The sequence below is a fragment of the Penicillium rubens genome (assembly GCF_028828025.1).
Source record: "Penicillium rubens strain IBT 27055 chromosome Unknown utg000003l_segment0_segment0, whole genome shotgun sequence".
Taxonomy (NCBI): Eukaryota; Fungi; Ascomycota; class Eurotiomycetes; order Eurotiales; family Aspergillaceae; genus Penicillium; species Penicillium rubens.
Window position 1 is genome coordinate 6,131,509 of NW_026890601.1, and position 26,182 is coordinate 6,157,690.

At 48.8% G+C, this 26,182-nt stretch overlaps 9 protein-coding genes across 9 annotated transcripts; 3 read left to right on the forward strand and 6 right to left on the reverse strand.

Annotated features, from left to right (window-relative positions):
* Positions 1–69: 69 nt before the first annotated feature.
* N7525_008562 (uncharacterized protein) lies at positions 70–642 on the reverse strand (the record flags this gene model as incomplete). The annotated part of the gene is made up of 1 exon (XM_002562618.1): positions 70–642. The coding sequence occupies one exon, from the start codon at positions 640–642 to the stop codon at positions 70–72; it is 573 nt and encodes a 190-aa protein (XP_002562664.1).
* Positions 643–822: 180 nt separating this feature from the next.
* On the forward strand, positions 823–1,527 carry N7525_008563 (uncharacterized protein; the record flags this gene model as incomplete). Its single annotated transcript, XM_002562619.2, has 1 exon — positions 823–1,527. One exon carries the CDS (start codon positions 823–825, stop codon positions 1,525–1,527), a length of 705 nt encoding a protein of 234 aa, XP_002562665.2.
* Positions 1,528–1,882: 355 nt separating this feature from the next.
* N7525_008564 (amphiphysin-like protein RVS161) lies at positions 1,883–3,081 on the reverse strand (the record flags this gene model as incomplete). Its single annotated transcript, XM_002562620.1, has 6 exons — positions 1,883–2,336; positions 2,395–2,542; positions 2,606–2,679; positions 2,753–2,798; positions 2,940–2,990; positions 3,069–3,081. The coding sequence occupies 6 exons, from the start codon at positions 3,079–3,081 to the stop codon at positions 1,883–1,885; spliced, it is 786 nt and encodes a 261-aa protein (XP_002562666.1).
* A 2,171-nt stretch (positions 3,082–5,252) lies between these two features.
* On the reverse strand, positions 5,253–6,905 carry N7525_008565 (serine/threonine protein kinase SAT4; the record flags this gene model as incomplete). The annotated part of the gene is made up of 1 exon (XM_061214423.1): positions 5,253–6,905. One exon carries the CDS (start codon positions 6,903–6,905, stop codon positions 5,253–5,255), a length of 1,653 nt encoding a protein of 550 aa, XP_061068854.1.
* Positions 6,906–11,789: 4,884 nt separating this feature from the next.
* On the reverse strand, positions 11,790–12,551 carry N7525_008566 (TRAPP subunit BET5; the record flags this gene model as incomplete). Its single annotated transcript, XM_002562622.2, has 5 exons — positions 11,790–11,807; positions 11,873–11,961; positions 12,028–12,173; positions 12,255–12,453; positions 12,515–12,551. The coding sequence occupies 5 exons, from the start codon at positions 12,549–12,551 to the stop codon at positions 11,790–11,792; spliced, it is 489 nt and encodes a 162-aa protein (XP_002562668.2).
* Positions 12,552–12,874: 323 nt separating this feature from the next.
* On the forward strand, positions 12,875–15,648 carry N7525_008567 (serine/threonine-protein kinase; the record flags this gene model as incomplete). The annotated part of the gene is made up of 6 exons (XM_061214424.1): positions 12,875–12,978; positions 13,061–13,130; positions 13,187–13,336; positions 13,415–14,209; positions 14,260–14,397; positions 14,449–15,648. The coding sequence occupies 6 exons, from the start codon at positions 12,875–12,877 to the stop codon at positions 15,646–15,648; spliced, it is 2,457 nt and encodes an 818-aa protein (XP_061068855.1).
* Positions 15,649–17,392: 1,744 nt separating this feature from the next.
* N7525_008568 (putative AT DNA binding protein) lies at positions 17,393–18,548 on the reverse strand (the record flags this gene model as incomplete). The annotated part of the gene is made up of 3 exons (XM_002562624.1): positions 17,393–18,240; positions 18,340–18,454; positions 18,507–18,548. The coding sequence occupies 3 exons, from the start codon at positions 18,546–18,548 to the stop codon at positions 17,393–17,395; spliced, it is 1,005 nt and encodes a 334-aa protein (XP_002562670.1).
* A 2,265-nt stretch (positions 18,549–20,813) lies between these two features.
* Positions 20,814–23,717, forward strand: set2 (SET and WW domain protein; the record flags this gene model as incomplete). The annotated part of the gene is made up of 4 exons (XM_061214425.1): positions 20,814–21,210; positions 21,330–22,942; positions 22,999–23,079; positions 23,154–23,717. The coding sequence occupies 4 exons, from the start codon at positions 20,814–20,816 to the stop codon at positions 23,715–23,717; spliced, it is 2,655 nt and encodes an 884-aa protein (XP_061068856.1).
* A 642-nt stretch (positions 23,718–24,359) lies between these two features.
* N7525_008570 (translation initiation factor 6) lies at positions 24,360–25,562 on the reverse strand (the record flags this gene model as incomplete). Its single annotated transcript, XM_002562627.2, has 5 exons — positions 25,501–25,562; positions 25,369–25,440; positions 25,110–25,196; positions 24,828–25,016; positions 24,360–24,720 (listed from the first exon to the last, which is right to left on the reverse strand). Exons 1-5 carry the CDS (start codon positions 25,533–25,535, stop codon positions 24,360–24,362), a joined length of 744 nt encoding a protein of 247 aa, XP_002562673.1. The 5' UTR covers positions 25,536–25,562.
* Positions 25,563–26,182: the final 620 nt, after the last annotated feature.

Here is a 26,182-nt window from a genome sequence, read left to right on the forward strand (position 1 = left end):
ATTTTACAAACCTCCATGGACATTTATACTCTATTCATTCTTCTAACCAACCAGCTTCCTGATCTACCTCTACCAAGTGGTGCTCTTCGAGCGCTCGATAGCTGCCCTGGTCACTTCATCAATATCCTCCTTTGGCAAGCCAAGCAAGCCATTCAGTGTGCCCTTGGATTCAAAATTACCCGCGCCATCCTCGAAGAAGATTCTCGTATCCAATATCTTAACAAACTCAATGCGGTCACCCTGATTCATCTCCTTCACACCATTCTCATACCTCTCCTTAGCTGATTCCTTTGTAATAGTCCAGTCCTTCTCTGTGGTCCCGGTAACCCGGAAAGCAGACTCGAACATATTCTTTTGGCTAACAGTGAAAGGATCAGCATACACAACCTGGTTCTTCAAGTTCTCGAGGCAAGCCCCGTTGCCCCTTTCAGCCTTGATTGGCATGCTGAGAAGACCAGCAACAGTCCGGCCAACCTGAGGCCAGGTCGAAGTCGAAATCATGGCCTCACCTTCGTCGAATAATGTCACAGTACGCTTGGCAAAGTCTATGCCGAACGCCGATGGAATGGCCAGACTCCATTCATACCAGAAGGAGCTCTTGCCGAGATCAGCTATGGTTTTGCGAGTCGGTCCTGTACGCATTGATCTATTAGGTTGTATAGATACGGAGATAAGCAAGTCCTTATCTCCGATATCAGCAAAGTCACGAGGCGATCTCCCGTACCTGAGCCAATGACATTAAGAGAAAAAAAGAATACAACATACAATAGCCAATATCCCTTGGAATATACACCAAACCTGAGTCCTCTCCTCCCTACAAATATGGAGGTCCTCCCCCGCCGCCTACTATTCATAGCCTCAATAGGCAATCCAGCCCCCTACTACAATACCCGACACAGCGCCGGCCACCTCCTCCTCGACGCCTTAAAACCACTCCTCGAAACTACCCTCCCAAACACAGGCCTCTACCACGAAACATGGCAAAGTCCAACGCAGATGAACATAACCGGTCCGAAACTCGTGCGCCGACTAGAACAATGGGCAACCGAACGAGCCAGCCGTCTTGAACGGATCGCCAACGTTGCCGCAACTCGTGCCTCTACCTCGTCTTCATCTTCACAACCCCCAAACCTCCCCGCACAAACCACATACCCAACAACCCTCATCATCCTCCACGACGAACTCTCCATCGCCCAAGGAAAGGTCCGCGTCGTACGCGGCGGGCCTGAATCGTTGAGTTTGCGCGGCCATCGCGGTCTCATTAGTATCTGTGATACACTGCGCAAGAAGGGGTTGTATCCCCGCTCGTCTGGCGCGAGTAAGGGTGTTACTGGGCCGTTGGCGGATCTCTCGATCTTGCGCGTCGGTCTTGGTATTGGTCGGCCGTCGTCACATGAGACGGCTGCTGTTTCCGACTATGTGCTTAAGACTGTTACTGATAAGGAGCTTAAGGCTTATCATGCGGCGGCGGCGCCGGTGGTGGAGACTATTCGGGACGAGCTTTTTAGACCTGCCGGGAAGGTCTGATGTTGATCCTTGGTGATGTGTATACTTGGTGCGGATTTTGTTGGAGTACAATACCATTTATACCCCTGTTCCCCCAGCATGGTTTTTGCTTATATACGATGGTTTTCACATTCGCAGACGAAGGCACGGAATTAAAAGAAGTGATGAAGAGCAATGTCAAAGTCAGCTCGTGGATGTATTAAACATATACACAGAAAACGCCTGGCGGAAGGCACATGAAAACAGGAAATAGCTGCCGATATCTATCGAGCAAGACAAAGAAAGGAAAGAAAAGCACGAGTCTGTTGTACAGACCCCAGCGCAGCAAAGAAACATCCGTTATTATGCTAATAGAGTAGTCGATTAAAAGAATAGCTCAAACGGTTCCAGCTATGCTCAAATCGCGGATCTCCTGCAACACCTCCTCAACCCGGTTATCCAGATCACCCTTGGCATACTGGTCGCGAGTCTCGGCATCGAGATACTGCTGCACCTGTGCCATTCGTGAGTACGCCTCGGCACAGAAGCGCAGCTGGATCTTGACGAGAGCTTCGAAGCTGGGGTCGAGGTAAGGCACACGTAGGTCGATAAGCTGGGGGAGTTCGTTGAAGAGCTGCTCATTCAGCTGCTCGTAGGCCTGCTTGGCCATCTCGGCTTCGCGTTCGGTCCGTGGCAGCTTGGTCACGTCCTTGTCGGGCTTCTCGGCTAGCTTCTTGACCTTGGCGCGCATGGCGTCGTAGTCTAGCAGCTTGTGGTTGCGTTTCTTGATGCATTCGTTCACGTCGGGGAAGTAGGCGCAGAATCGGGAGATGGGGTCGAGAACGGTAGTACTTTGGCTTCTGTCAGCACCACTCATGTTTACTCGTCAGTAAAACAAGGATCTCCTACCGGTATGGCCCATCCAGAGCTTTGATGGTCTCGGCATCAAGATCCTCAACGGCCTGCTTGTAGCTCCGGCTCACACCATCCTTTGTGCCCGCGTCGCCGTAGAAAGCATCAATGGTCTCCGCAATGCGCATTTGGGAGGCCGTCATGGCTGGGAAAAGTCAGCCAACTGAACATCTAGACTCGACAATCCGCAAAGCAAAAGGCCACCCACCTCGTAGTGAATCCAGATATCCCTTGGATTCCTTTTGCAACCGAGTTGCCGCGGTCTCCATAGTCCGGTAACGACTATAGTGGGCAACGTCAGTTCCGGTCCCGGTATAACCATCCAGAGACAGCAAAGCAACAAGGACAATCATACCGTTCCTCAATCTCATAATCGCGATCATTCGTTCTCTCGACATGGCCTTTACAATTACCGAGTCAGCGTGTCATCCGCACGTTATGGGGCGGCAAGTAAATCGTAGGGCGTAGCGGGTAGCTCAATCCGGGATCATGGTCGATCACCTCTCTCGATTCATTGCGGGGTAGAACTCGATCAAACTCACCCGTCTTCATCATCACCTGCGTCGTCGCACGGTTGACATTTTTCTTGAACCCTATCCATCCATGCGGTTAGATTCACTCAGACTGGCACCGGTTTATGAGTCCGAGGGTTTTGGTGTGATGAGGCGTACCTGCCCAAGACATGGTGGCGGTGTGGCTCGGAGGATCCGGAGATGGAGATCGGCCTTGAGTTGGTGTAGGTTACAGGCTGTAAGTAGGTACAGAGCAGAAAACCGAGTTGTGATTGCAGTTGGCTGCAGCGGAGCAGGATCTCTGTTAAGCTGTGTAAGTGAAGGTCGCGAACCCAATGCCAAGGACAGCCGACTCTGCCTTACGGTTTTGTGTGGCTGTGCATGCCCAGGTGCCCCCGGGGCCAGTGCATATGCTTATGTCATATGTTTTTCCGGATGCGGATACGTCATGTTTGGTAGGGCTGGAGTTCACAAATTACCCACATCAAACGTTGCATTACTCAGGCTGTCTGTTCGAGTTTTTTTTTTTTTTTTTTTTTTTTTCTTTTTTTCTTCTTCCTGCAAAACATACAGGGACCTGGTAATACTAGGTAAATCATGCCAAGGTATATTTTGAAATGTTGTTCATAGGTATTGTGGTTGTGACATTCCTCAAACCAGGTGTATATAGCCACTTAACGGTAGTAGAGTACGGAGTACGGAGCAATCCAGAGCGATAACCCCATTTTAACATAGTTGCCCCTTACCCCTTGAACACCGGCATCTATATGTAGGGCTGGGTCTTGCATCCGCCGCAATACGCCTGCATGGCATGTGCATATTGAGGTATTCCTGTTATCCACTCCGCCTAGGTTGTAATGTTGATGCCTAAGTAATTAAGTCATGTGCAGTCCTTGGCAGATAATTGTATGATAGTGCCAAGTGTGAATAAATGCAAACTTGAGACTACTCGAGCTTTACTCCGTAGTCGGGGTCCCTTTTCGGGTTGGTTGGATTGGGTGATGGAAGTTGCAGAGTTCGGATCCACGTCTTTAGCTGCATATGTTCGGTATTACCGAGTTTCGTACACAGAAAGGTATGTGTAGTAAATGTAGTAATTAAGGATAGAAGATGCATATGCGAATAATGTGAATAATGTGAATAACAAGACTGCACTGATCTGGGATATGACACATTCGATTGCATCAGACCGCTGGGGCTTCTTGCTTTTTTTCTTGCCTTGCTAGAGTATGGAGGTGCATGGATGATTATCGTTAATCAGAAAATACCTCCAAGTTGAATGATATCACTGGTCCTGAGGTGTTGGAAATATATCGGAACACTACTGCAGCGTGCTGATCGTCTCGGTGACACTTGTAGACCTTGCATTAGGTTGAAGGCGCCGATCTTCCAGTTGATGTCATAGAATTTGGGGGCTGTAGACTGTGAACTTGGAAGTTGAGCAGAGGGTGCCTTGTAGTTGTAAGAGGGGAAAAGAGACCTTAGGATGAGCCTGGGATGTTCACATAATCGACATGCGCCTTGCTACGTGAAAGCAAGTCACTGTAACAGAAAATCAAAATGCCTAAGCCATATATACAAAAAGCATCGGTAGTATGTACTAGAATTCGACGTTGAACCGAGGGGTAAAGCCAAAGCAAGAAAAAAAAGGTTCAGACAGCCTCCAGTGAAGGACATCCAACTTCGGCATCGATTCCTGTTCCTGTTCCTATTTTGCGGGCAGGAGAGCCTCTGCCTACCATCGTATTGATCAGAAACAGAACCCGGGGCCAACCCAAGGGAGAATGTCCATATTCGCCCGCTAAAGCTGGGCTCGTCATAGTGGTACAAGGGAAGAAAAAAGTTCAAACGGGATATTTCCCACCAACGCCGTAAAAACTTCAAGGTATCTGCCGAAAACTCGTAACGCGAAAAAAGACCGGACGAGATAAAACTCCGAAGGACTGTAAAAGAAAACCGGATCAAAAGAAAAGGGTCATGATTCTTCGTTGCATTGACGTTGAAGACATGAAGATCCAGGCATAAAGACAAGCTAAAAGATGGATGTAATAGAGCACAGGCTGAAGAGGCTGGAGGGATACACTGTGAATGCGCCGGAGCCAACAAACAGGATAGAACGAAATTAAAAGGCCAAAAAAAAAAAAAAAAAAAAAAACCTTCGTAAAGGGCCTCCTTCTAGTTTGGGAGCATTCAAAGGATAAAAATCAGTAAGCCTCTCCTTGAATGGGTCTATGATAAATAACCACCCTGTGATGCAAATGGAAAAGGATAGTTTCAGCCACATCAAAACCCTAAGGAGCAGACCTGTGACCTCGTAACCTGACAATTTTCGTGTTGAGACGATCAGAACCCTTCCTCGCCAGCCTTACACAGCTTGATCTGGCGAACCCATTCGGATTTGAGGACCTGTGAGGCATTGATGCGGCGAGAAGGATTGGGATCAAGGATGGAGTAGATCACGTTGCGACAACGAGCCTGAGAAGTCATAAGTCTTTGCCCTGCAGCCGCAGGAGGGGGATTAGCTGTTCTTACCCGATGTAACGTCTCAATGGGAGCGTATCCATCCTCATGTTTGCGACCATCTAGGTAGCGCTGGTAAAATTCATCTTCGTCCTTGCGCGCCACGCGCCAAAGATGCCGCCCGGTGCGCATGGCCATGTAGATCACTCCAGTCGCCCAGAGATCAACCGCTCGGGGGTCAAATTCCCTCTCCACGTATTCCTCCGGGGCGATATAGGGTGCGGAACCGCAGAGTCCCGCGGTCATATGGGCTTCCTTCTCCCAGGCCATACGGAAGCATTCACCGTTACCAAAATCGGTGATCTTGAGTGCACCATGAGTCGTCAAGAGCAAATTCTCGGGCTTAAGGTCGCGGTGTGCGACACCCATTTCGTGCATATACTCGACACCCCGCATCAACTGCTTGAAAAAGCAGTCGGCTTCGGCGACTTCTAACTTGCCGGCAGCAAGGACCAGGGTGTACAAATCGCCACCAGCACAGTATTCCATGACTTCACAGTAATCTCCCTTGGCATCTTGCAAGAGGTCCAAAGTGTGAATGACGTTGGGGTGACGAAGTGACGATGAGATACAAAATTCAGAAGTCAGTCGTTTTTGATACTTCTTGGTCGTTTCTTGAGGCCGGCGGCGGAACTCCTTGACAGCATACAGCTGTTCACATTTGGAATCTTGAGGGTCGACCTTGTGCGAGATGCGCACGATACCGAAAGCACCGCGACCCACAATCTCCTGACACTTGCCGTACTTGTCAACCAGAGAAGCAGTGGCATTCGGGCCACCCTTCTTATCAGCAGCCAGCTTATCACGCTCCGTCTTGAACTGATCAATCCAAGTCGACATCAGCGATAGCTGTTGCTCATCCACCTGGTCGTCCTTTTTCCGGCCACCCATCATGTCCCGCAATAGATCGGTGAGCTTCTCTTGCCGTCTAGCACTTCTGAGGTTATGTGAGTGGTTGCCGAGAGCTTCCGTCAGTACTTCGAATCGCTTGTGGACGGAAGCTCCATCTTTCTTTTTATCATCCATCTTCTTCTTGTCGTACTTCTCCACGGGTTCGCTCTTGAGTGATGGGTTTCGTGATGGTGTTCGAGAATTTTCTCCTCTTGAGGGAGGTCTAGAAGGTGGTCTGGAGGCGGGTCGAGATGATGGCTTCGAGGTCCTGCCGTTGAGGGGCTGGATACTCTCCAAGCTACTGTCGGATAGGTCACGAGGAACTTCGTTATTCTCTCTGGGTGGTGTGTTTTTCCCCGTGCTGGAGAACATGCGCGTGAGGCGCGCGGCCATAGTAGATCTAGTCGGTTTGGCGGCGGGAGATGCCGGGGGAGGAAGGGCCTCCCCGTTTGCGTGGGCAGCCAGATTCATGCCCGCAATGGCTCGTGTTACCGAAGCATCTCCATCACGAGGATCATGTGAGTGTTGTGAAGCTGCGGCGGAAGAGACTGCGGAAGGCACAGGTGAAGGGGAAGGTGGAGTCATGTGCGGTGGATCGACAGATGAAGATTGGAAGAATGAGGGGTGGGACACAAAATTCTCCGTCCCCAAATTGGAAGACAAGCTTCTACAGCTTGCACGAAGCCGTGGCGAATCGAAACAGTCTTAATGGTAAGGATAAAGAGAAGTGAGAGGAGGCGAGGAAAAAAAAAGTAGGTGGCCTAATATTGATGGCCTGAGGCAACAAGGGCAAAAGGTGACGACACAAAGAGATATGAAAATATTGAAAGTACCGCACACCAAAACGATGCCCTCTGGCAAGGAGGGGGGCCCCTGGGGGTATATAGAGAAGCGATAGAAGAGAGGAAAATAAAATAAAAAGAAAGAGAAGCAAGTGGGAAATAAGTGGGATAAATTTGGCGATGCTAGAGACCTTGAAATACCACCGGGAGGAAATCCTTTTTGGTGTATGGTAATATATTACATAGTTAAACCCATTAAAAAAATTATAAAATTCATAAGAAAAAAGAAAGAAAAAAAAAAAGGGAATAACTCCATATCGAGAGGGAAAAATGTGGGCACTGCAACGGTACAGGTTACCCTCGAAGATTATTAATGCTCGCAAATGCTCCAGGGCTTACCACCTGGGCAAGGACCAGGGCTTCCAGGGCGTGATTTTGGTCTTGACCTATAGGGCTACATACTGCATACGGCGACTCCGGCGTTGTGATACCTGAGATGTCTACTCTGTAGATACATCTAGATATGTTTGTACTATTGTAGGATATATTTTGTACGCATTCCATAAAAAGTGGTGCATGAATATTTTCATACAGAATCGACCAGATGGAAAGGAGTCCCGAGGTCCGTTCCGAGGCTTTAATAATACTATTTTTTGGTGAGAGATTTAATGGTAATGAAACAATGAAGTAATCCAGAGTAATTAATATAATAAGTAATGAAGGTACGGGTTTTTTTTTTCTCTGGAACCCTACTAACTAGTAGAACTGGGTCTCTCCCGAGTTGAAGAGCAATACATGTATTATCTTATCTTAGTATTACCTAGGTAATGACGTTGATTGACGTCTTTGGATATTATAAGTATGCTACATATACTATGCCCATCGCTAATTGTACACGGACATCACTAAAATATCAGAATATCAGAATATTAGAATATTAGAAAATACGGAGGGGAAAGTAGCTTTGATAGTGGCCGCCACCACATCAAAGGAGTGAGGCTGTGCAGTCTGCACAACGAAGCCCAGCTGTGATTCGATCAGGCCCCGCACCAAGCCGACGCGCTGGGTGCACTGTGTGGCGGTTGTAGTCGTCCCGAGGTGGACTACCTTGGTATGTATGAAGTTGAGGGGTACTCCGTACTTCTCCAAAGCTATTAGGATCCATTCATCCGGTCTAATTGGAGGGAGTCCTGTTGATCTATTAGCCGGAGCATATAATGTGAATATTTTGGACGTGCTTTATTACTCGATAGAGTAGGTGGGGGAATCATCATTTTTGAGCATAGTTAGTTGTAGCATAGTTATAGTACCCAAGGTCAGACCATTCTTACTGTATAATGCACCACCATAAACACGGTACTCCGTATGTCATCCGAGCTATGAAACCCTGCTAAATCAAATACAGGTACCTAGGTGAATCCCAGTTTCTCAAAGGGACACTGTCCTCGTAAATCCTAAATCCCCCTTCAACCAATTGTCGGATCCCTCCGTTTATACCCGTGCTCACTCGCTACTACCAACGTCCACCTGGTCAACCTGATCATCCCGAAACCAGAAACCCCCCGTTTATCGACGTAAGTTCCTGTGATCGCTAGACGATCGCTGCTACGTAATAATAGTCGGTCAATCATGCACATCTCTCTATCGGGGTCGTGGAAACCGCGTGGGGTCTCTGTGCGATGGAGTCCCCGCAGCGATGTACAACGTACATTGGTCTAATACGTTATAGGGGAATAAAATAGAGACCAACACTAGTTTTCCGCTATCTAGGTAGCGTCACTCGGACAGATGACGGCATTTGAGATAGACGTGGTGCAGGTTGACTAATATTGTCTTATGCAATTGAAAAGGATTGGATAAGAATATATCGCTCTTTCTTGGCCCTATCACCTCTGCATGGGAATACGTCCAGTCTTATTACTTGAGAACGTGGAATGCGAAATGTTCACCGTCTATTCAAATCCTGGCGTGTCTGTGGGCAGTAGGATTCCCATACGGAGTGCTAGTACGAGCCTCGCGTTGAACCTGGGCTTTGTTTCGGAGCTAGTACAGAGTAGTACCTAGCGGTATACTCAATGTTATTCCTAGATTCAATGCTCATTTTACCCCGGATTACTGTTGATTTCCGAATAAGCCCGGTTCCAAGGTTAGTACTGACCTCGGCACAGGAGACCATAAGAATAATAGAATAAGACATTTTCTGCAGAGAAACAATAAAGCTGGAAATAACAACTCAATCTGACAGGTAACGCAAAAAAAAAAAAAAAAAAAAAACCGCAAGTCCACTTTCTCACACAAGCTTCCGTATCCAGCACTAATAACTACGAGGGATTTTCACGCGCCAATCATAGCCCTAAGAGGAACCCATCTTAATTTCCCACACTATGCACTACGGAGTATGCATGTACGCATGCAAGTAGATGTACGGAGTACAATATACAATATACAAATGTACCAAGCCTTCGATATCAATGCTATATGCACCTATCCCGAGGCATGTACTTCTACAAAATACAGCTATTCAACACCTCTCTTCCCCCAAAATTCCAATTCCTACCTCACATTTGCACGTACTCTACAAGTAGGTAAATATAAACTTGAGAGGTTAATGACTATCTTTAGGTATGGCTATTCCATGTTGGTCTCTTTATTAGGGATCATTTTGGAAAGTATTTTCCTGGTTAAAGGTCGGTCCCTGCATATACCCAGGACAAAGGGCAAGACGAACCAGATGGTTCCAATAAATCATAAGGTTGAAAGCACATTGTAGGTTAGACATGCATCTAGCGTCTTATAAATCGTTCTTTCAGATTGAAATTCGCTCTCAAGTACAGTACTTTGCCCTATGGACCCTAGAGTCCACTTTTGATAGGCAGCAATATAACAGAAACTATGAGGGTCAGCTATTTCCAAGGTCGGAAACGAAGTCTAACCAGGCCTCCGCCGTGACTCCGTGCTTTACCTCAATGCAGAAGCCATATAATCCGCTATCCAATCTCCTGAGTTACCATTACGCACATTTATAATACAATCGGAGGCCTCATGCAGCATGGAAAGTCCAGTTCCTCTCCCGAAGGATTCAGGGTACGCTGATTCACTGCTCTTCTGCATGCGTATACGACCTCTCGGCGCGGTTGATCCCAAGTTGACCACATCGTGGCATACTTGGTGACAAGTCTTTGGGTAAGCGACGATCTTGGAGATCACATCTATCCAATAAAAAGCCCATGCCCATGGGGTAAGGGGTCCAGAGAGTTCACGGGAACTCTGCGGCAGTTCACATGTTTACTTTAATGTAAAAACAACCACAAAGCCACCCAACATCGGCTGCAACCCAAATTCCGACTCAAGCCGGCGCATGTTTGACCGCCAGTTTGCGGTTGCAGGAAGAGACACACAGCCGTAAAGTTATAGGATTGGTCGCTTTGCATTGCGACACCTATCTGACGTTGCTGAACCTTGGAATGGCCCGAGCTTGAGATAAGCTGCGGCATCAAATTGTTTCATTCTTTGTGTGTGTATGCATGTGCCGGGTATGCACTAGTAACTCCTCCGTACATATCCCATGTACATATGCACTATAGAGTAAAAAGCCCGAATAGGAGGGACGGAGCTTGTCTTTCGTTAGCATCTGTTATCCCGCTGTGGAGGTACGTTGTGCTAAACCTGTATATGTGGACGTCTGTGCTTTAGCCAAGTCATGCATGATGCAGGATGTGGACGATCTGACCTGAAGCTGAGAGCTGTCTGTGGGTATCTTGTTTTTTTCCACCGTTGCAATATGCATTGAGCTTTGCTTTTTCTTGATGGGGCAGATAGAAAAAGCAATTGCAAAATCAAGTTATTGTCGTATTATTCTCGAGTCTACGCCTATCGGCTTGTCGAGTGCCTCCGTATAGAAGTAGACGCACGAGCCATGCTTGGCCGGTTGGGAAAGCTGGTTCTTGGCGGTGCTGCTTGGCTATAGCTGTTTGGAATAAGGGTATGATTAGCGTTCTAGACCCGGATCTAGTATAGGGTTTGTTTTTTTTATGGCGTTGTTGGTGGTTGCGGCATTTTTTGAGACCTATACAACATACCCCAGGTTTACTACAAATAGGCATACTAATGCCGGAAACTTGATATTGCACCTATAGTGAGACAATTCGCATGGATATTGCGTTATACCAGCAATAATGGATTCTTCCGACTCTTCCCGAACACCAGTAAAAAATAGCTCTGTTCAGCGTTCCTGGTCGATAGCGCCTAATATGAAGAAGCTGAGCTATTTGCGGGCCGGCCCCCGGGCACTCCGCACCGTAATTTCCCCGGCATTCAGCGTACTAGCGGCGCTAGGGATGCCACGTGGGGAGGAAATCGGTCTCATTGAATGGCAGCCTCACATGAAAAGGCGGTATGGATAACCTTGTCGTGCTTGGCTTCGGTGCTGTGCCCCGGTAATCTATTTTCCTCGCCAAAATGTGCCGTCGCATGCAGGTGCCCGTAGAACAGTGTGCTTGACAACGGGCGAGTCCGCTGCGGTGTGCGCTCGATTGCAGCTATGCCGCTCTTGCGCCTTCGAGATACCCGATTTGTATATGATAGCGTCAATAGGTCCGAGCGGTGAGATCCTGTCGTTTTCCCCTTCCTTACGTGGACTTGCTCGCGCGAACTGATCTCCAGGTTCCTAGGGATGGCCAGTTCGATATCATGACAGGACACGAGTCTGCTACCAGATCAGAACGCCAAGTCAACAACCAAGGCAGAATGCCAGAACTATAATGCACGCACCACAAACTGCTCCAACGATTCCTCGAATAGCTCGTTGTTCACGCCCACACCGCCGGGATGCTCGGTCGGAGAAAGGGGGTTCTTAACCACTAAACAGACCGAACCGAGTTAGCACTGCCCGAGCCCGCCAAGCCAGATCAATAAACAATACGAACCGTATTCCACAAACAGATTGATATAGATCTGTTGCAGCGCGATACGCATGCTAGGACTCTTGAGGTCCGTCAGCATGACGAACTTGGTATTCGTTGGCGTCTCGTAGTAGTGAAGCTTGTACTGGCTGGTGGTGAATGACACGAAGCTGGTTGGGTTAGCATCGGCTTTGCCCGTACATTCCAGGCCCAGCAAGCAGGTCCTGTCTGGCCTTCAGGGGCAGCCTTACTTGTCATCTTCGCCTCCTAGCTTGCGCACCATATTCCGCAGCGAGAAGACAGTGCCGAATACCAGCTTCGAATCGTCGTCTGTCGATCGCACTGTCTGGCCGAGACCGGTCGGTGCTGCGCCGGAGACAGTATCAGACCGCGACTTCCCCACGGTGGAGGTCGGACGCGGAAGCCACCGACGCTTGTAAATGCATTCCGCTAGATGACAGTTAGTATGAAGATGATTTATATAACAGGAGAGTTTTTTTTTTTCTTTTACCGTGCCGATCAAAGATGTAGAACGAGTAGACGACCATAGTTGTATGTGACCTGAAACAAGTTGTTGTTGATGTTCAGGGGAGTTCCGAGGCCGACGGGCGGTGAAATTAGTTCCGGTATCGATAACAAAAGGCCCATATCAGAAAAGGAGCTGCCTGGAATTTCTTCGGGGTTTCCGATTCGACTGGATTTTCTTAAATTTCACATAGGGCTTAGTATCCTTTATTCTATCCGCTTGTGTCCAATCCTTGCCAAAGGGGGCCTCGTAAGGCTGACAACCCGCACGTTGTCGAATTCCCCGCTCGAACATCCTCATTACCCCACACATCTCCTACCAACACTTGGTGATCAGTGTATTTCAATGGATCGGAATGTGGCAACCCCTATGTCGGATATCTCCGCAGAGCCATCTACCTCCTCACTGGAGGGTATGAGCGATGCGCGGCCCCAGGCGAGCAGATTTCCGTGAGTCTCACTATGAAGCACTTGCAAGAGATTGATTTTTCCTGAAGATGATGTACCATACTGACAGCCAATCTCCACCTAGATCTACTGCATCCCATGACAGTTATGCGAGGCATCGACGACGAAACCCAAGATCAAGGCGTCCGGTGAAGGTCAGTCTCTCAATGCCGTTATGACAGCTTCGGAGAACTGATGTACCGCGGACTAGGAAACACTGAACGCCCGCTCCTCCTATTATACGAGCCAAGATGACGGTACCGCGGAACATCGCATCAACCAATATATAATCAAGCAGGAGATCGGACGTGGATCGTTTGGGGCTGTTCATCTGGCTGCAGATCAGTATGGCAATGAATATGTATGAGCACGAACCTGCGAGAAATGAGCCTGGGAAAATGAACATGCTAACTATCACATAAACTATTTGTGGATTTAGGCAGTCAAAGAATTCTCCAAGTCTAGACTAAGGAAACGTGCGCAGTCGCATATGTTGCGAAGACCGCGAGGCCCGATTCGGGGAGGAACGGATTTCAACTCGCCATTACATCGGCATCCTTCCGGTGACGATACTGAGACAGCAAAGAATCCTTTATATCTGATCAAGGAGGAAATTGCAATCATGAAGAAACTGAACCATAACAATCTGGTGTCATTGATCGAGGTCTTGGATGATCCAACGGAGGACTCGTTGTACATGGTGATGGAAATGTGCAAGAAGGGTGTTGTCATGAAGGTCGGGCTGGAAGAGAAAGCAGATCCGTATGATGACGAGCAATGTCGATGTTGGTTCCGTGATCTGATCTTGGGAATCGAGTACCTGCATTCACAGGGTATTGTCCATCGAGATATAAAACCGGACAACTGTTTGGTGACCAACGACGACATTCTGAAAGTGGTCGACTTTGGTGTATCGGAAATGTTTGAAAAAGATTCAAACATGTTCACTGGTAAGTCAGCTGGGTCACCAGCATTTCTCCCGCCAGAGCTGTGCGTGGCCAAACATGGCGATGTATCCGGAAGGGCGACAGATATCTGGTCCATGGGAGTAACTCTATACTGTCTCCGATATGGAAGGCTGCCCTTTGAGAAGCAGAGCATCTTCGAGCTGTACGATAGTATCAGGGGAGATACCCTGGTGTACGAAGATGAGTCAGATGAGGTATTCAAAGATCTGATAGGACGGATCCTCGAGAAAGATCCAGAGAAACGAATCGACATGTTTGCTTTACGGGTGAGTCGATCGCAATGACACTGCTCGCCAATGCTAATCAGATACAACAGGAACACCCCTGGGTAACGAAGAATGGGACGGATCCTTTACTGTCATTTGAGGAGAACACATCGCAAATCATTGAGCCACCGACAGAGGAGGAGATGAACTCGGCCATTACAAGAAAAATGGGACATCTCGTGACTGTGGTATGTTACCATTCCTCATTCTGATAGGTCATTCATTAACAAAGCCCGCAGATGAAAGCCGTTCAAAGATTCAAGCGACTAACGGATCCCATGAAACCACAATCTCCGATTCAAAGTACGTTCGGTAGCATTCTGGGCGGAGACCACGATGCCTTCCTTGTCGAGCCACCAATGGAAATGGACCCAGACGAACCCTTCCCAACAGTCGGAGCGGCTCTACAGACACACGACTCCAATGGCCCAGACGTGCGTAAGAACTTCCCCCGGCGCCCTTTCGCCGGATTCCGAGAAAATGCCGGATGTATCGGGTCTACCGATTCAGCCAGCTTTTCATCCCAGCCCGAGCACAGCCCGAGCAACAGCAAAATACCCAGCGGCGTGACCGAGCCCGAACGAAGAGACTCCGGCTCCATCCGCAGCTGGGGGTCCACAGCTCAACCGGATGTCGGCCACGAAGCTCAACCCCACTCCCAGTCGGCATCACCCCATATCCCCCTTTCGCGAGCGAGCTCAAGTAGAACTAAGCGCAGCATGGAGGGGACGAGAGGGCATGCTCGTGATCCGCTGGAGGAGGAGTTTCCCTACCTCTTCATTGGACCATCTACCTACAACGGCTCCTCGCAGCAGGACACTGTTCCCGGTGACGAGCCGGCGTCCATCTTGCAAGAGCCGGGGCATTCAATGGATCCATCTGACCAGATGGAGGACGAGGAGCCCGTACAGTTCGTTAGTGAATCACCCGGCGCTGCGGATTTCAATATCTACGAGACGGCGTACAGGAAGGAGCTAGACCGCATCAAGAACAACCTGAAAGACCGCGATACCGGCCGGAAGGTGTACCTGACCCGCTTCGTTGAGGAAAACAGCGCCGAAGTGCTGAAACTATCCAAAGAGAAGGAGTTGGATCTTCAAATGGGGGATGACTTCACTCCTTCCCCTCTGTCGAGAACACCATCAGGCTTCGGCACTGCGGTCAGTGCTCTGCGTTCGCAGATTCTGCAGAAAAGGCAGGCTGAGGAGCCAGAGGAACAGGGTGGTGATGCAAGGAAAGATAAAGATTATTCGCAGAACCGTGAGCCTCATCCTCATCCTCCGAAACGCTTGTCGGTTCCATCCCAGTCTATACCCGAGCCTGAATCCTCTTCTCTAGAGGCGACGGGGGTGTCGTCTACGGAGGGGAATGGTGATTCCAAAGCACAGCTGCGGCGAATTCTTGATCGAGTTCGTGGAAAGTCTGATGGCGCAGAGTGATAGGCTAGGCGGAAGGTGTTGTTTGGATAGGATTGTGTGAACATTAGGTTCTTTGTGTAGAGATAGCATTTCTTTCAAGGTAGCATATTTTATTCAAGGCGTCGAAGGAGACAGCTGTTTTCACTGTATAATTTTGACCTATACATACACTGCGGACATGTCGAACGTAGTAAATCTCTGAGAGTACCTCGGCATGTGTCTTATTGGCACGTCCACGGGTATACGAACATGTGGAGACAACCCGGACATTGCAGCTTTGATGCTTGCATCGTTATCATCCCAAGATTCCAATGCCGGGAAAGTATCAAAATACATAAAAACAAAAAGTCAACTCCCGTAGGCGATCCGGCGACTTGAGATCAATCGATCCAATGTGGCAGCGCGTGTCGCCAACGACAACCGCTAGGCCAAATGCCCGCCCATCCACTCATAAACTTGGCAGTTCTATTTCCTATACGAAGTACAAAGTAAGGTAAATTATATAATACTGCCTGGGTCTGAGAGTTGATAGTCAAGTATTTCTGTGCTTTTCCGGTGCGTAAGCACTAATAGCAAATCAGTATCTATTTGTAGGCGCATACGGGCTACAAACTATGTAGGCCACTTGAAAGTGCGCTTATATTAGCAAAAGCCACGCCCGGGATACATAGAAATAAGAATGAAGAACGATGACTCAAGCGATAGTGTAAGATTGAATACTCTCAATTCATTATTAACTAGGGCGAAGAAGGTAGAACATTATCCTGTAAGGGAAGTCGAGATAGAAGAGAATGAACAGTAAAGTCAAAAGCAAACTGTCAGAATGGGAACCAAAATGTCATCAAATGTCAGAAGTGTAGTAGAATAAAATACAGGGTAAACGGGCCTTAGACAAGAAAATCGAAAGGCTCAAAGAACCGCCATCGCCATGTATTAGCAATAGACATAATGCATCGTCGTCATCATCAAATGCATAGCACGCTAGACATTGGGCTGGGCTGAAGAGAGAAAGAGAAAGAGAAAACGGAAAGATAGAAAGCGTAAAATCAAGACAGAGAATTGAAGAACGATGCGAGACATGGAGGGCATCAATTGGCGTAGACATCTTGTCTTGTCTCGTCTTTTGCCATGGTGCTTGGAGTAGGCTTCACAATATGAGATTGTGTTCGCCTAGGAGACGAGGGGGAAGCAGGAGCAGAAGGAAAGCAGTTGAAGGACTCGCTTGCTTGATTTGGGGGGGCGCAATAGCGTGAAGATTCAATCATAGGAAAAAGATTCAATCATAGGAAAATCAAATATCAAGAATATGAAAGCCGTTATCTTCATCGAACATGGGGGAACTCGTGGACACATCAATGGATTTATGAAGGTCACTGTCACAAAGAGAGAAAGGAAAGGAAAGCATTTCCCATCCCATAGCATATCTGACCTTCAGTATACAGTACCTAGGTTGACAGACACGGGCATGAAATGAGAGAGAGTTAAGCATGCATGGGGATGTTGGATTGTCGAAGAGGGAAAGTCGGAGGTGTGAAAGGGGGTCGCTTGAAGAGCTTGGAGAAAAACCGCGCACAATAAACACAACACGGGAACGCTGTCTATTGTTCATCAATGGCTTGATCATTCATTCATGGCGCTTGGGCCTCAAAAAAAGAAAAACAAAAAAACAAAGGCTGAAATCGAAAGTCGAAAGTACAATCCAGACTTGGGATCAAAATGAAAATGGAAATGACGATGTAGAAAAAGAAATATCAAAGTCAAATGGTCATCGTGGAGCTTGCTCGGCTGGTGTCGTGCTCATTCGTCCTTCCGAGTACGGTCCTGGCTGGTCGGATCGACTAGTGACCGAGTCGCGCCGACCACTGTCTGGCGGGGAGAACCGATCTGCTGAGAAGCTGTAAGGCCGCTCGACTGGGTTGCTGAGTCTAGGGAATGCGTCTGGGGGCCCTAGTTGCAAGGCATGTGGTGAAGGGAGGGGATGGCCCATCTCTGTTGGCCGGGGTAGTTCACGCATGTTGGTGCCCATGCCACGGGCTGGCATATCGCGGCGCTCATCGTTTGACGCGGGACCAGGGCCTGGTGGAATTGCCGAGCGCATGGCTGAAGTGTCGTAGAGCATTGGGACTGGGCCCGGCTTGGGTCCATGGAATGCTTGGGGTGCCGGCGGAAATGGTGTAGACGATGGGCCTGCCGCGGGGCTGGTTGGTGAAGGAGGGACTTTAAGTCTGCCAGACCCTGACCGTCGAGGGGCTGGGTAAGTTTCACCGCGGGCCTCGGCTAGAAGCTTGCGTCGCTCGGTCTCTGCTTTGCTTGGGCGTCCTCGTTTACGGGGTGGCTCGCCGGGGCCGGTATCTAGTCTTGGGGAGAGCTGGGCGGATGCTCCGCTTTCGCTGCTGTAGGAGGCGGTGCTCGCTGGTGGCCTTGGCTGAATTGCACGAGGGATTGGTTTGTCGGAAGGATACAATGGCCGCTTGCGCATAGTGCTAGGGTCCATTGAGGCTGGCGGGCCGGTGATATCGGATCGCGGTGGAAACGGTGCCACTGGATGTGGAGGGTGCACAGGCTGCTGAACCATATTGAGATAGGCCGTTTTGCACGAGCTGAGTGAACGACCTGGACCGGGGTGTTAGCGCCAAGTTGATATTGATCTGCAAAGCTTTCTCTTTCTCATTCCCTTTTTTCCTTCTTTGGCCGGCAATTGGACGATAATACCTTGTGGAAGGGGAATATGCTCCCAGCTTGGAGTAATTCCATATTCTTTAATCATGCGCACTAGATAGCTGGAAGGAAATCCAGCTTTCTTGAGGATCTCGGTGAGTAGAGTGTACTGGCTGGTCAGCATCGGATTCACTTCACGTCCAGTTAAAGAATCTCCATACCTTGTCCTCCTCGGTCCATGGCCTATCAGATGGATTCGACATATCCAGACCATGGAAGCGGATTATAGCCGGCTTCCCTTTCCCTCTGAAAAGAAAAGAAATATAACCGCGAAAGAAAGCAAAAAAAAACCAAAAACAAAGAAAGCCTCCCAGATTATGATCCCGGAAAAAGGACAGCGAACGGCAATCGTCAGGGTCGTGATACAACAATTCAGATCAATTGATCCCTCATTTATGCCCGAGAGGGAAAAGTGAAGAGAGCGAGAGAGAAAGAATTAAGAAAAAAAATCAATCAATCAAAAGACACGCGCCAGCAGGGAACGAGAGGAGGTCTCTTATGTCCCCATATCCTCCCACGCGGAGACGAAACAAAAGGGATGACAGAGGAAAACGAATGATTTGACAATTAGAGGCTTTGTAGCCAAAGAAAATGAAAAAAGGGCAGTTGAATCAAACTCCATTCAAAGTCCCCAATTAATTTTTTTTGGGGATTTTTTTTCCAGGAAGATTTCTGGCCAAACGGACTTGAGCAGCCGGGATCGCGCAGGAGACCAGCGTTCGGGAGGAAAGCTGCAGGGACGAATGCTGGAGAGTATTACAGTACTAGAAGAATATGGTAAAGTACCAAGCATACCAAAATCGAGAGAAAAATGGGCGTTTCAGCCGGGAAGTTTCATATGTTTTCCAGAAGAGTTTCGAAGGGCAAAATTACCACTAAGAAAGACCGGGAAGCGGGGAGACTGGGAATTCTGATTCCTCCGAAAGTACAATCGAGGGGTTGAATTGAGTGGGGGCTGCATGGTATCGAACGGATGGGGACTTTGGACTTGTTTTTGGCATATGGTATGGTCTTCAAGGGTATCTAGGTAATGCCCAGGATACGGGATGTATAAGATAGGCTTAGATTCAGCCGAATTGCATCGTTGGTTCGGGAAACGGTTGGCCCTGGCAGTTCCAGAACCAAGGGACAGTTGAAGCGTTTATTTCTTGTTTTTATTTTTGGCATTTTTTAGTGCATGACTGTGGTTTGTCCTTTTTCCGGTAAACAGTGGGATGGAGCCCACAGTGGATTTTGATAGGTGGTAACACTGGCCCGGGATGTTGGTACGTCCGGTGAGAATGATTTTGTTTGAAGCTAGCCTCAGGGGCGGTTAGAGTGGGCGATCGTACAGGAAAAGTAAAAGGCGCGTCTGTCATGCAGGTGGTTCTGATGAAAATGGGTCAGGACGATTGGCAGAGATGAGCCGAGTGGAGAGGAAGGTGGACTCCGCCGAGGTACAGCCGTGAGGTTTGTAAAATACGAGTTTGATCAGGGGCATGTGTGAGGAGGAGAGAGAAGAGAAAGAAGAAGTGAAGTGAAAAGAAGAGCAGTGAAGAAGTAAAGTACGGGGATGACAGAGAAGGATAGCCTGAGGCATATATACCAGGAAGGTATACCTTTTGATATATCATATTATATTCGATATATGCGTATTGTAGATGTATATTATACGTATTATATTATTCAAGTTCTTTCTTTATTATTTTAATTTATTATACTGTAAAATATAATTTCTCTACTCCGTACTCCGTACATATGTACCTACGTACCTCTTTAACATGTTGACGCACAGACTCCTCCACGTTGACAACACATGCAGACGCGCTTTTTCCTGCTCTCTCCTCCAATCGATTTTGGGGGGAACTTTCACTTGGATACAGTACACATGCATTCTTGCCTTTCCCCTTTCTAGGTCTTTCGGTCTTTCGGTTTTCAGTTTTCAGTTTTTCGGTCACGTTCAATTATATCACTTCGCCTATGCTGGCTGCCATGGATGATAACCCTGTCACAGTTCCCGTCACAGTTCCCGTCACAGTTCCCGTCTAAGGAAATCATCAACACATAAAATGTTAAACACATATATTGGGATCGAGGAAAGACTATTGTCACTCTCCCCACGCTATTACTTTGTCAGAGATCTCCATACCTATTCGAGGTATTCTTATGAGCCTCTTGAAGTGGAAGTGAAACAACGTCCAACCTCACTCTATACCACTACCAGGTGAACCCGAGGTGAATCAGGTCAGGTCTATACAAGAATGAGACTAGACTCAAGGCGGTGAGAGAGACGCGAAAATGACAATAGCTTCGATTTCAGTCAAATTAGGAGATTTTTATCAATGAGATTGTTCCCTTTACCGCTCTGGAAACCCCCTTGATTCCCGAGGGCATATCTTGGCAGAATCATCCAACTTCGTATTCTGCTCTATTTTCATTCTCTTCCTCTCTCTTTCTTTCCATATCTCCCACCCGTAGTCCGTGTCGTCATGTCTGCCCATGACTACGCGGACTCTGAAGAGCCTGCCAAAATGGAGCGGGACTCTCCGGTAAACGGCAATCATTTGAAAAACGGCGATTCGCGTACCTCCTCTCGATCTCCTCTTCCTCCGAAAAAGGAGTCCTCCCCCAACTCCGATGCACCCGACCCAATGAAGGAAAATATCGGCGAGATCGTCCTTAAGCAGGAACCGGGCCAACCGCCCAAGCTGTCACGCAGCTCGTCGCAGAAGGTCGCGTCGCGACCTCCGCCGCTGTACACGCACCTGCCGGATAGCACCCAGGATGCGCTCGCCACCTTTGAACAGATCCCCGGCTGTATCTACGCCAACAAATACATGGGATACACCGAACATGCCATGGAATGTGATTGCGCTGAAGAGTGGGGTAAGTCTGGATTTCGAGTAGCCTCGGTGTCTTCTTGCCCGATTCCCAAGAGGACATTCTCCTACTTTGGCATCTTCGGCATGGAACGTCCGCGAGCATATCGCTGACCCGCTCTGTAGACCCGAAGATTGGTCGAAATATCGCATGTGGTGAGGATTCAGACTGTATCAACCGCGCGACCAAGATCGAGTGTGCGGGCGAATGCGGCTGTGGTCCCGACTGTCAAAACCAGCGGTTTCAAAAAAGACAGTTTGCCCCGGTGTCCGTTATCAAAACAGAAAAAAAGGGATTCGGATTGCGCGCGGAAAAGAATCTCGACCCGGGCGAATTGATTTACGAATATGTTGGTGAGGTCGTGGGAGAGCAGCAATTCCGAAAGCGCATGAGACAGTATGATGAGGAGGGCATCAAGCACTTCTACTTTATGTCCTTGAACAAGGGCGAGTTTGTCGATGCGACCAAGCGAGGCAACCTGGGACGATTCTGCAATCACTCGTGCAATCCCAACTGCTATGTTGACAAATGGGTCGTGGGCGAGAAGCTACGTATGGGAATTTTCGCTGAACGCGCTGTTCAGGCCGGCGAGGAGCTGGTTTTCAACTACAATGTTGACCGATACGGTGCCGACCCCCAGCCCTGCTATTGTGGGGAGCCCATGTGCACAGGATTCATCGGCGGACGCACTCAGACAGAGCGTGCGACCAAGCTATCGAATGCAACTATCGAGGCTCTCGGTATTGATGAGGCCGATGGCTGGGATACTGTGGTGGCGAAGCGCCCAAAGAAGAAGAAGATGGAAGAGGACGACGAGGAGTATGTGGACAGCGTGCAGCCCAAGTCGCTGGATGAGGATGGTGTGACCAAGGTCATGGCGGCTCTTGTGCAGTGCCAGGAGAAGTGGATCGCGGTCAAACTGCTAGGTCGTATCCAGCGCTGTGACGATGAACGCGTTCGCAATCGCGTGGTCAGGATGCACGGATACCAGATCCTGAACTCCCAGCTCGCTCAATGGAAGGAAGACCAGAACGTGGTTTTGCAGATCCTGAACATCCTCGACGGCTTCCCGCGACTCACCCGGAACAAGATCCAGGACTCCAAGATTGAGACGAATATTCGGCCGTTGACGACCTGTGATGATGAGCGCGTCGCGAAGAAAGCAGTCGCCCTTCTTGAGAGCTGGGCTGGTCTGGAAGTCGCATACCGAATCCCGCGCATGAAACGCGGCAAGGACGCGAAGCAGGCAATCAACCAGTTCGAGCGCCGCGAAACTGGACAGGAGCAGCGCCAGCGATCTCTCACCCGCTCTCCATCTCCTGTGTACGATGCTCCTCGTGGGCCGGCACAGCAACGAAGAGACCGAGGTCCTCAGCGGTCCAGACAACCCAACCGTCGTGGTCCCCGGCCCTTGCCTGAGGGATGGTATACTGCAGAGGCAGAGGGCCGCGTTTACTACTACTCCGCATCAGGCAAAACAACATGGGAACGGCCAACTTTGCCTGCTACCCCTGCTACTCCTGCGCCGGGTCAACCCGCCAAAAACCAACAAAATTTGGCATTGCAGAGTATCATTGACGGGATCATGAACACCCAGGAAGACACACCTTCCGAGAACCGAACTGCTACACCCGTGACTCCTCAGCCTTCCGCCGATCAACCGGAAAGAAGACACAAAGATGGAGAGAAATGGAGGAAGCTTCCATTGGAGAAACAGAAGAGAATATACGAGAACACGGTGAGTATTCACGCATAACACGGAATATAACAGGACCTAGGACTAACGCGGCACAGCTTTTCCCGCTTATCAAGCCCGTGGTGGATCAGTACAAACACAAGATCCCTGACCATCATTTGAAACGATTTGCTAAGGAGGTAAATATTACCGACCCTCACCTTTGATTCCACTTCTGATGAAATGTAACTATGCTAACATTCCCCATTAATAGACTGCGAAAAAGCTCGTTGAAAGCGACTACAAGAATAATCGCGTCAAGGATCCCACCGCGAAGATCTCCACCAAGCACCAGCAAACCGTCAAAAATTACTGCAAGACCTTCTTCCACAAGGCCGCAGCCAAATACGTGGATCGCGGGAAACACGAGGCCGAGAAGTCGCAGGACGCTACTCCGAACCCCGGAAGCGAAGTTCACAGCACGGGTGACGATGAAGCCGTTGCGGGTGCATCCGCGAGTTCTCCCCTGGAAGACGATGACGCTGCATCGCTCAAACGCAAGCGGAACGGAACGCTGAACGTTGACGGTGCTGAAGATGGAGCATCCTCTCCGTCTAAGCGACAGAAATCTACACCTCCACCGCCTCCTCCTCCGCCCCCTCCAGCGGATCTTCCTCAAGATGATGCCGACGGTGATACCAGCATGGGAAACACTGGGAATGACTCTTCACATCCGAAAGACGACTCCGGCGCTGGAGTCGACGTCAACATGGAGATAGAAGCGGAGAATAACCCACAAACGGAGCGACCTCAAATCAGTGTCGAGGGACAAGTCTAAGCAACTTCTGCGGTTCTTGTCTTATTTTGTGCTTGTCTATGAATACCCAAAAGCGAGTAAAAAAGCGAGAGGATTGGAAGAAAATGGAGGGATTGAAACGGATATCTCAACGGTCTGCATTGCTTTTGCTTCTAACGTGTTCTTTTTATGCCATTTTTATCTTTTTTTGCTTTCTATTGCTTTCTATGCCTGTCGACAATACCCCCGAGCCCAAGTGCCACTTATCATAGTTTGCATCAATTCAGCCTGTCTTGCGCTGTAAGCCTTCATGCGTTTTAGCTTTTTAGAAGATATATAGCATACGGGCGAGTATCTACAGCTATATAAGAAGACTAAGACCATTTCGATGGATATTCTCAAGTGTCAACATCTATATCTCGATTAATTTTAAATCTTTGATACTACACATTCCATCCATCATGCATAATTCATTCGAGTATATGCAAGCATAAGCATTACAGACTCCCAACGAAAGACCCATCAGACCGAACAGAGCAGAGAAGACAGAGCCGAACAGGCCACAAAAAAAAAAAAAAGGAATACCAGTACTTTGAATCAAAAAATCATTCCAGCGTGAAAATAAGAACAGGACCATGTACCGTAAAGAGCCCACCAGAAAGTGCAATCTAAAAGACAACAAATCTAGTAGAAACTCTCCACAATACTATCCTTATTGACAGCAGCACCGCCGGCACCACCGGGCGCCATCTCACCAAGTCTGAACACAGACTCGACAACGCTCAGCTCGGTGGCCGTGGTGTCCAGTCCGGTGATGGCGAGCCAGTCGTTGACGACCATGCCGGCGCCGACGACTGGAGAGCCGCGGTTCACACTGCCTGCCACGAGAGGAACTTGCAAGAGCGAGGAGAGCTCGTCCTGGTCGCGGATTGAGGTCTTGGGGTGCACGATTCCACCTTGGTTCGAGAGGGCCATGTACGAGCCTGTGAGGACGTTGTCGGCTACTGTTTGACGGAAAACTTCTACACCGAGGACGTCGGCGATGCTGGGTGAAAAGAGATATGTCAGTTTTGGAAGAAAAAAAGGGCATCGAAAAGTTTCGCGTGGAATGGAATGGTGAGATTAGGTTCCGGACGCCAGATTGCTACTCACATCTCCTCGGTCTCACGCTCCAGATCAGGGTGCACGATTGCGACATGGTCGTTGCAGCAAATAACATTGCCGAGCGCGGAGAGGCGCTCTTCTATGCGTTGGATTTTGACTTCGGCCGGAAGCGTGTTACGCAGATGTTGCAATTCTTGGTCTGTGGTGGTTGTGGGGACGAGAAGACCTTTGCGGTTACTGAGGGCACGATATTAGCATTTGCGTTATTCTTGCTAGATGTTCCTTCCTGGCAGAAAGACTGTTCGTTTGAACTGGCTATGTCCGACTCACCCGACGATTAGACGACCGACAATGCGGGTTCCGGCGATGGTTGCGTGGCAGATGGGGATGACATCTTGGAGTTCAGATTCGAAGACACTGTATTTGACTGTTAGTTGGGGTACTTCGTGGGTTGTATTGGGTTAGAGGTTAGAGAGTGAGGTTTAGAATGGCACGGCATTGGCGGTGGTATGCCTTACCACCCGCCATGCCTATCATTGCCAGCCCCAGATCTCAACCCTATACCCTCCTGAATGTTCGAAAAACACACCTGTAGAAGTTCTCCGAAGCACCAACCGCAACGATAGCGTAGGCATTTGTCAGGCAAGAGAAAACACCGACCCTAAATGGAAACCGTCAGCCCGTGTCCCAAACATTCTTAACGGTCTTCAGAGTATCTTACTCGTTAGAGTTCTCGAATTGCGCGCGAACAGCCATAATGGTTAGGGTATCAGAAGAAGTTGCAGAGAGCAGAGTGGGAAAAATCGTGCGGTGTGGAGCGGGGTAGCGAAAAGCGCGGAGCTAGCAGATGCAGGAGCAACAGAGACAGAAACTGTGCTCGAAAGAATTTCAAAAATCGAGAATGGAGTCTAGGATTTGCAGAATGAAGCCGAGAGATAAATAAATTGGCAGAGACGTGCGATCCAACTGAAAAAAGACCAAAAGCTCGGGCCAATCAGAGTGTCGCCTGAACTTGCCCCGCCGGAGCCGCAGAGGCGAGGTTGGTGGGCTAATAGAATGTACTGGTACTTTCTCTATTATGGTGTACAGTATGGTAACTTATGTACTGCTACCTCATTTCTACTGACTCATTCTGTCTCATCCTGACGATGATTCATTCGACTACATTCATTCTACGGAGTATACTTCATTTCATGTTATTCATGATTATATTCTTTATTCCACATATCAGTCATAGTCATGCACAGCCACAACAACGGACCTTGGCTAGAACATCCATGGCTGATGCTCCAGCATGTCAACCCTAGTCATCCTACATACACACACCCCTATACATCCCTTCCCCAAATGGATACTATATAGTGCTCCCTTTCCACCTAACTTCAAATTCTCTTCCTTGTCTT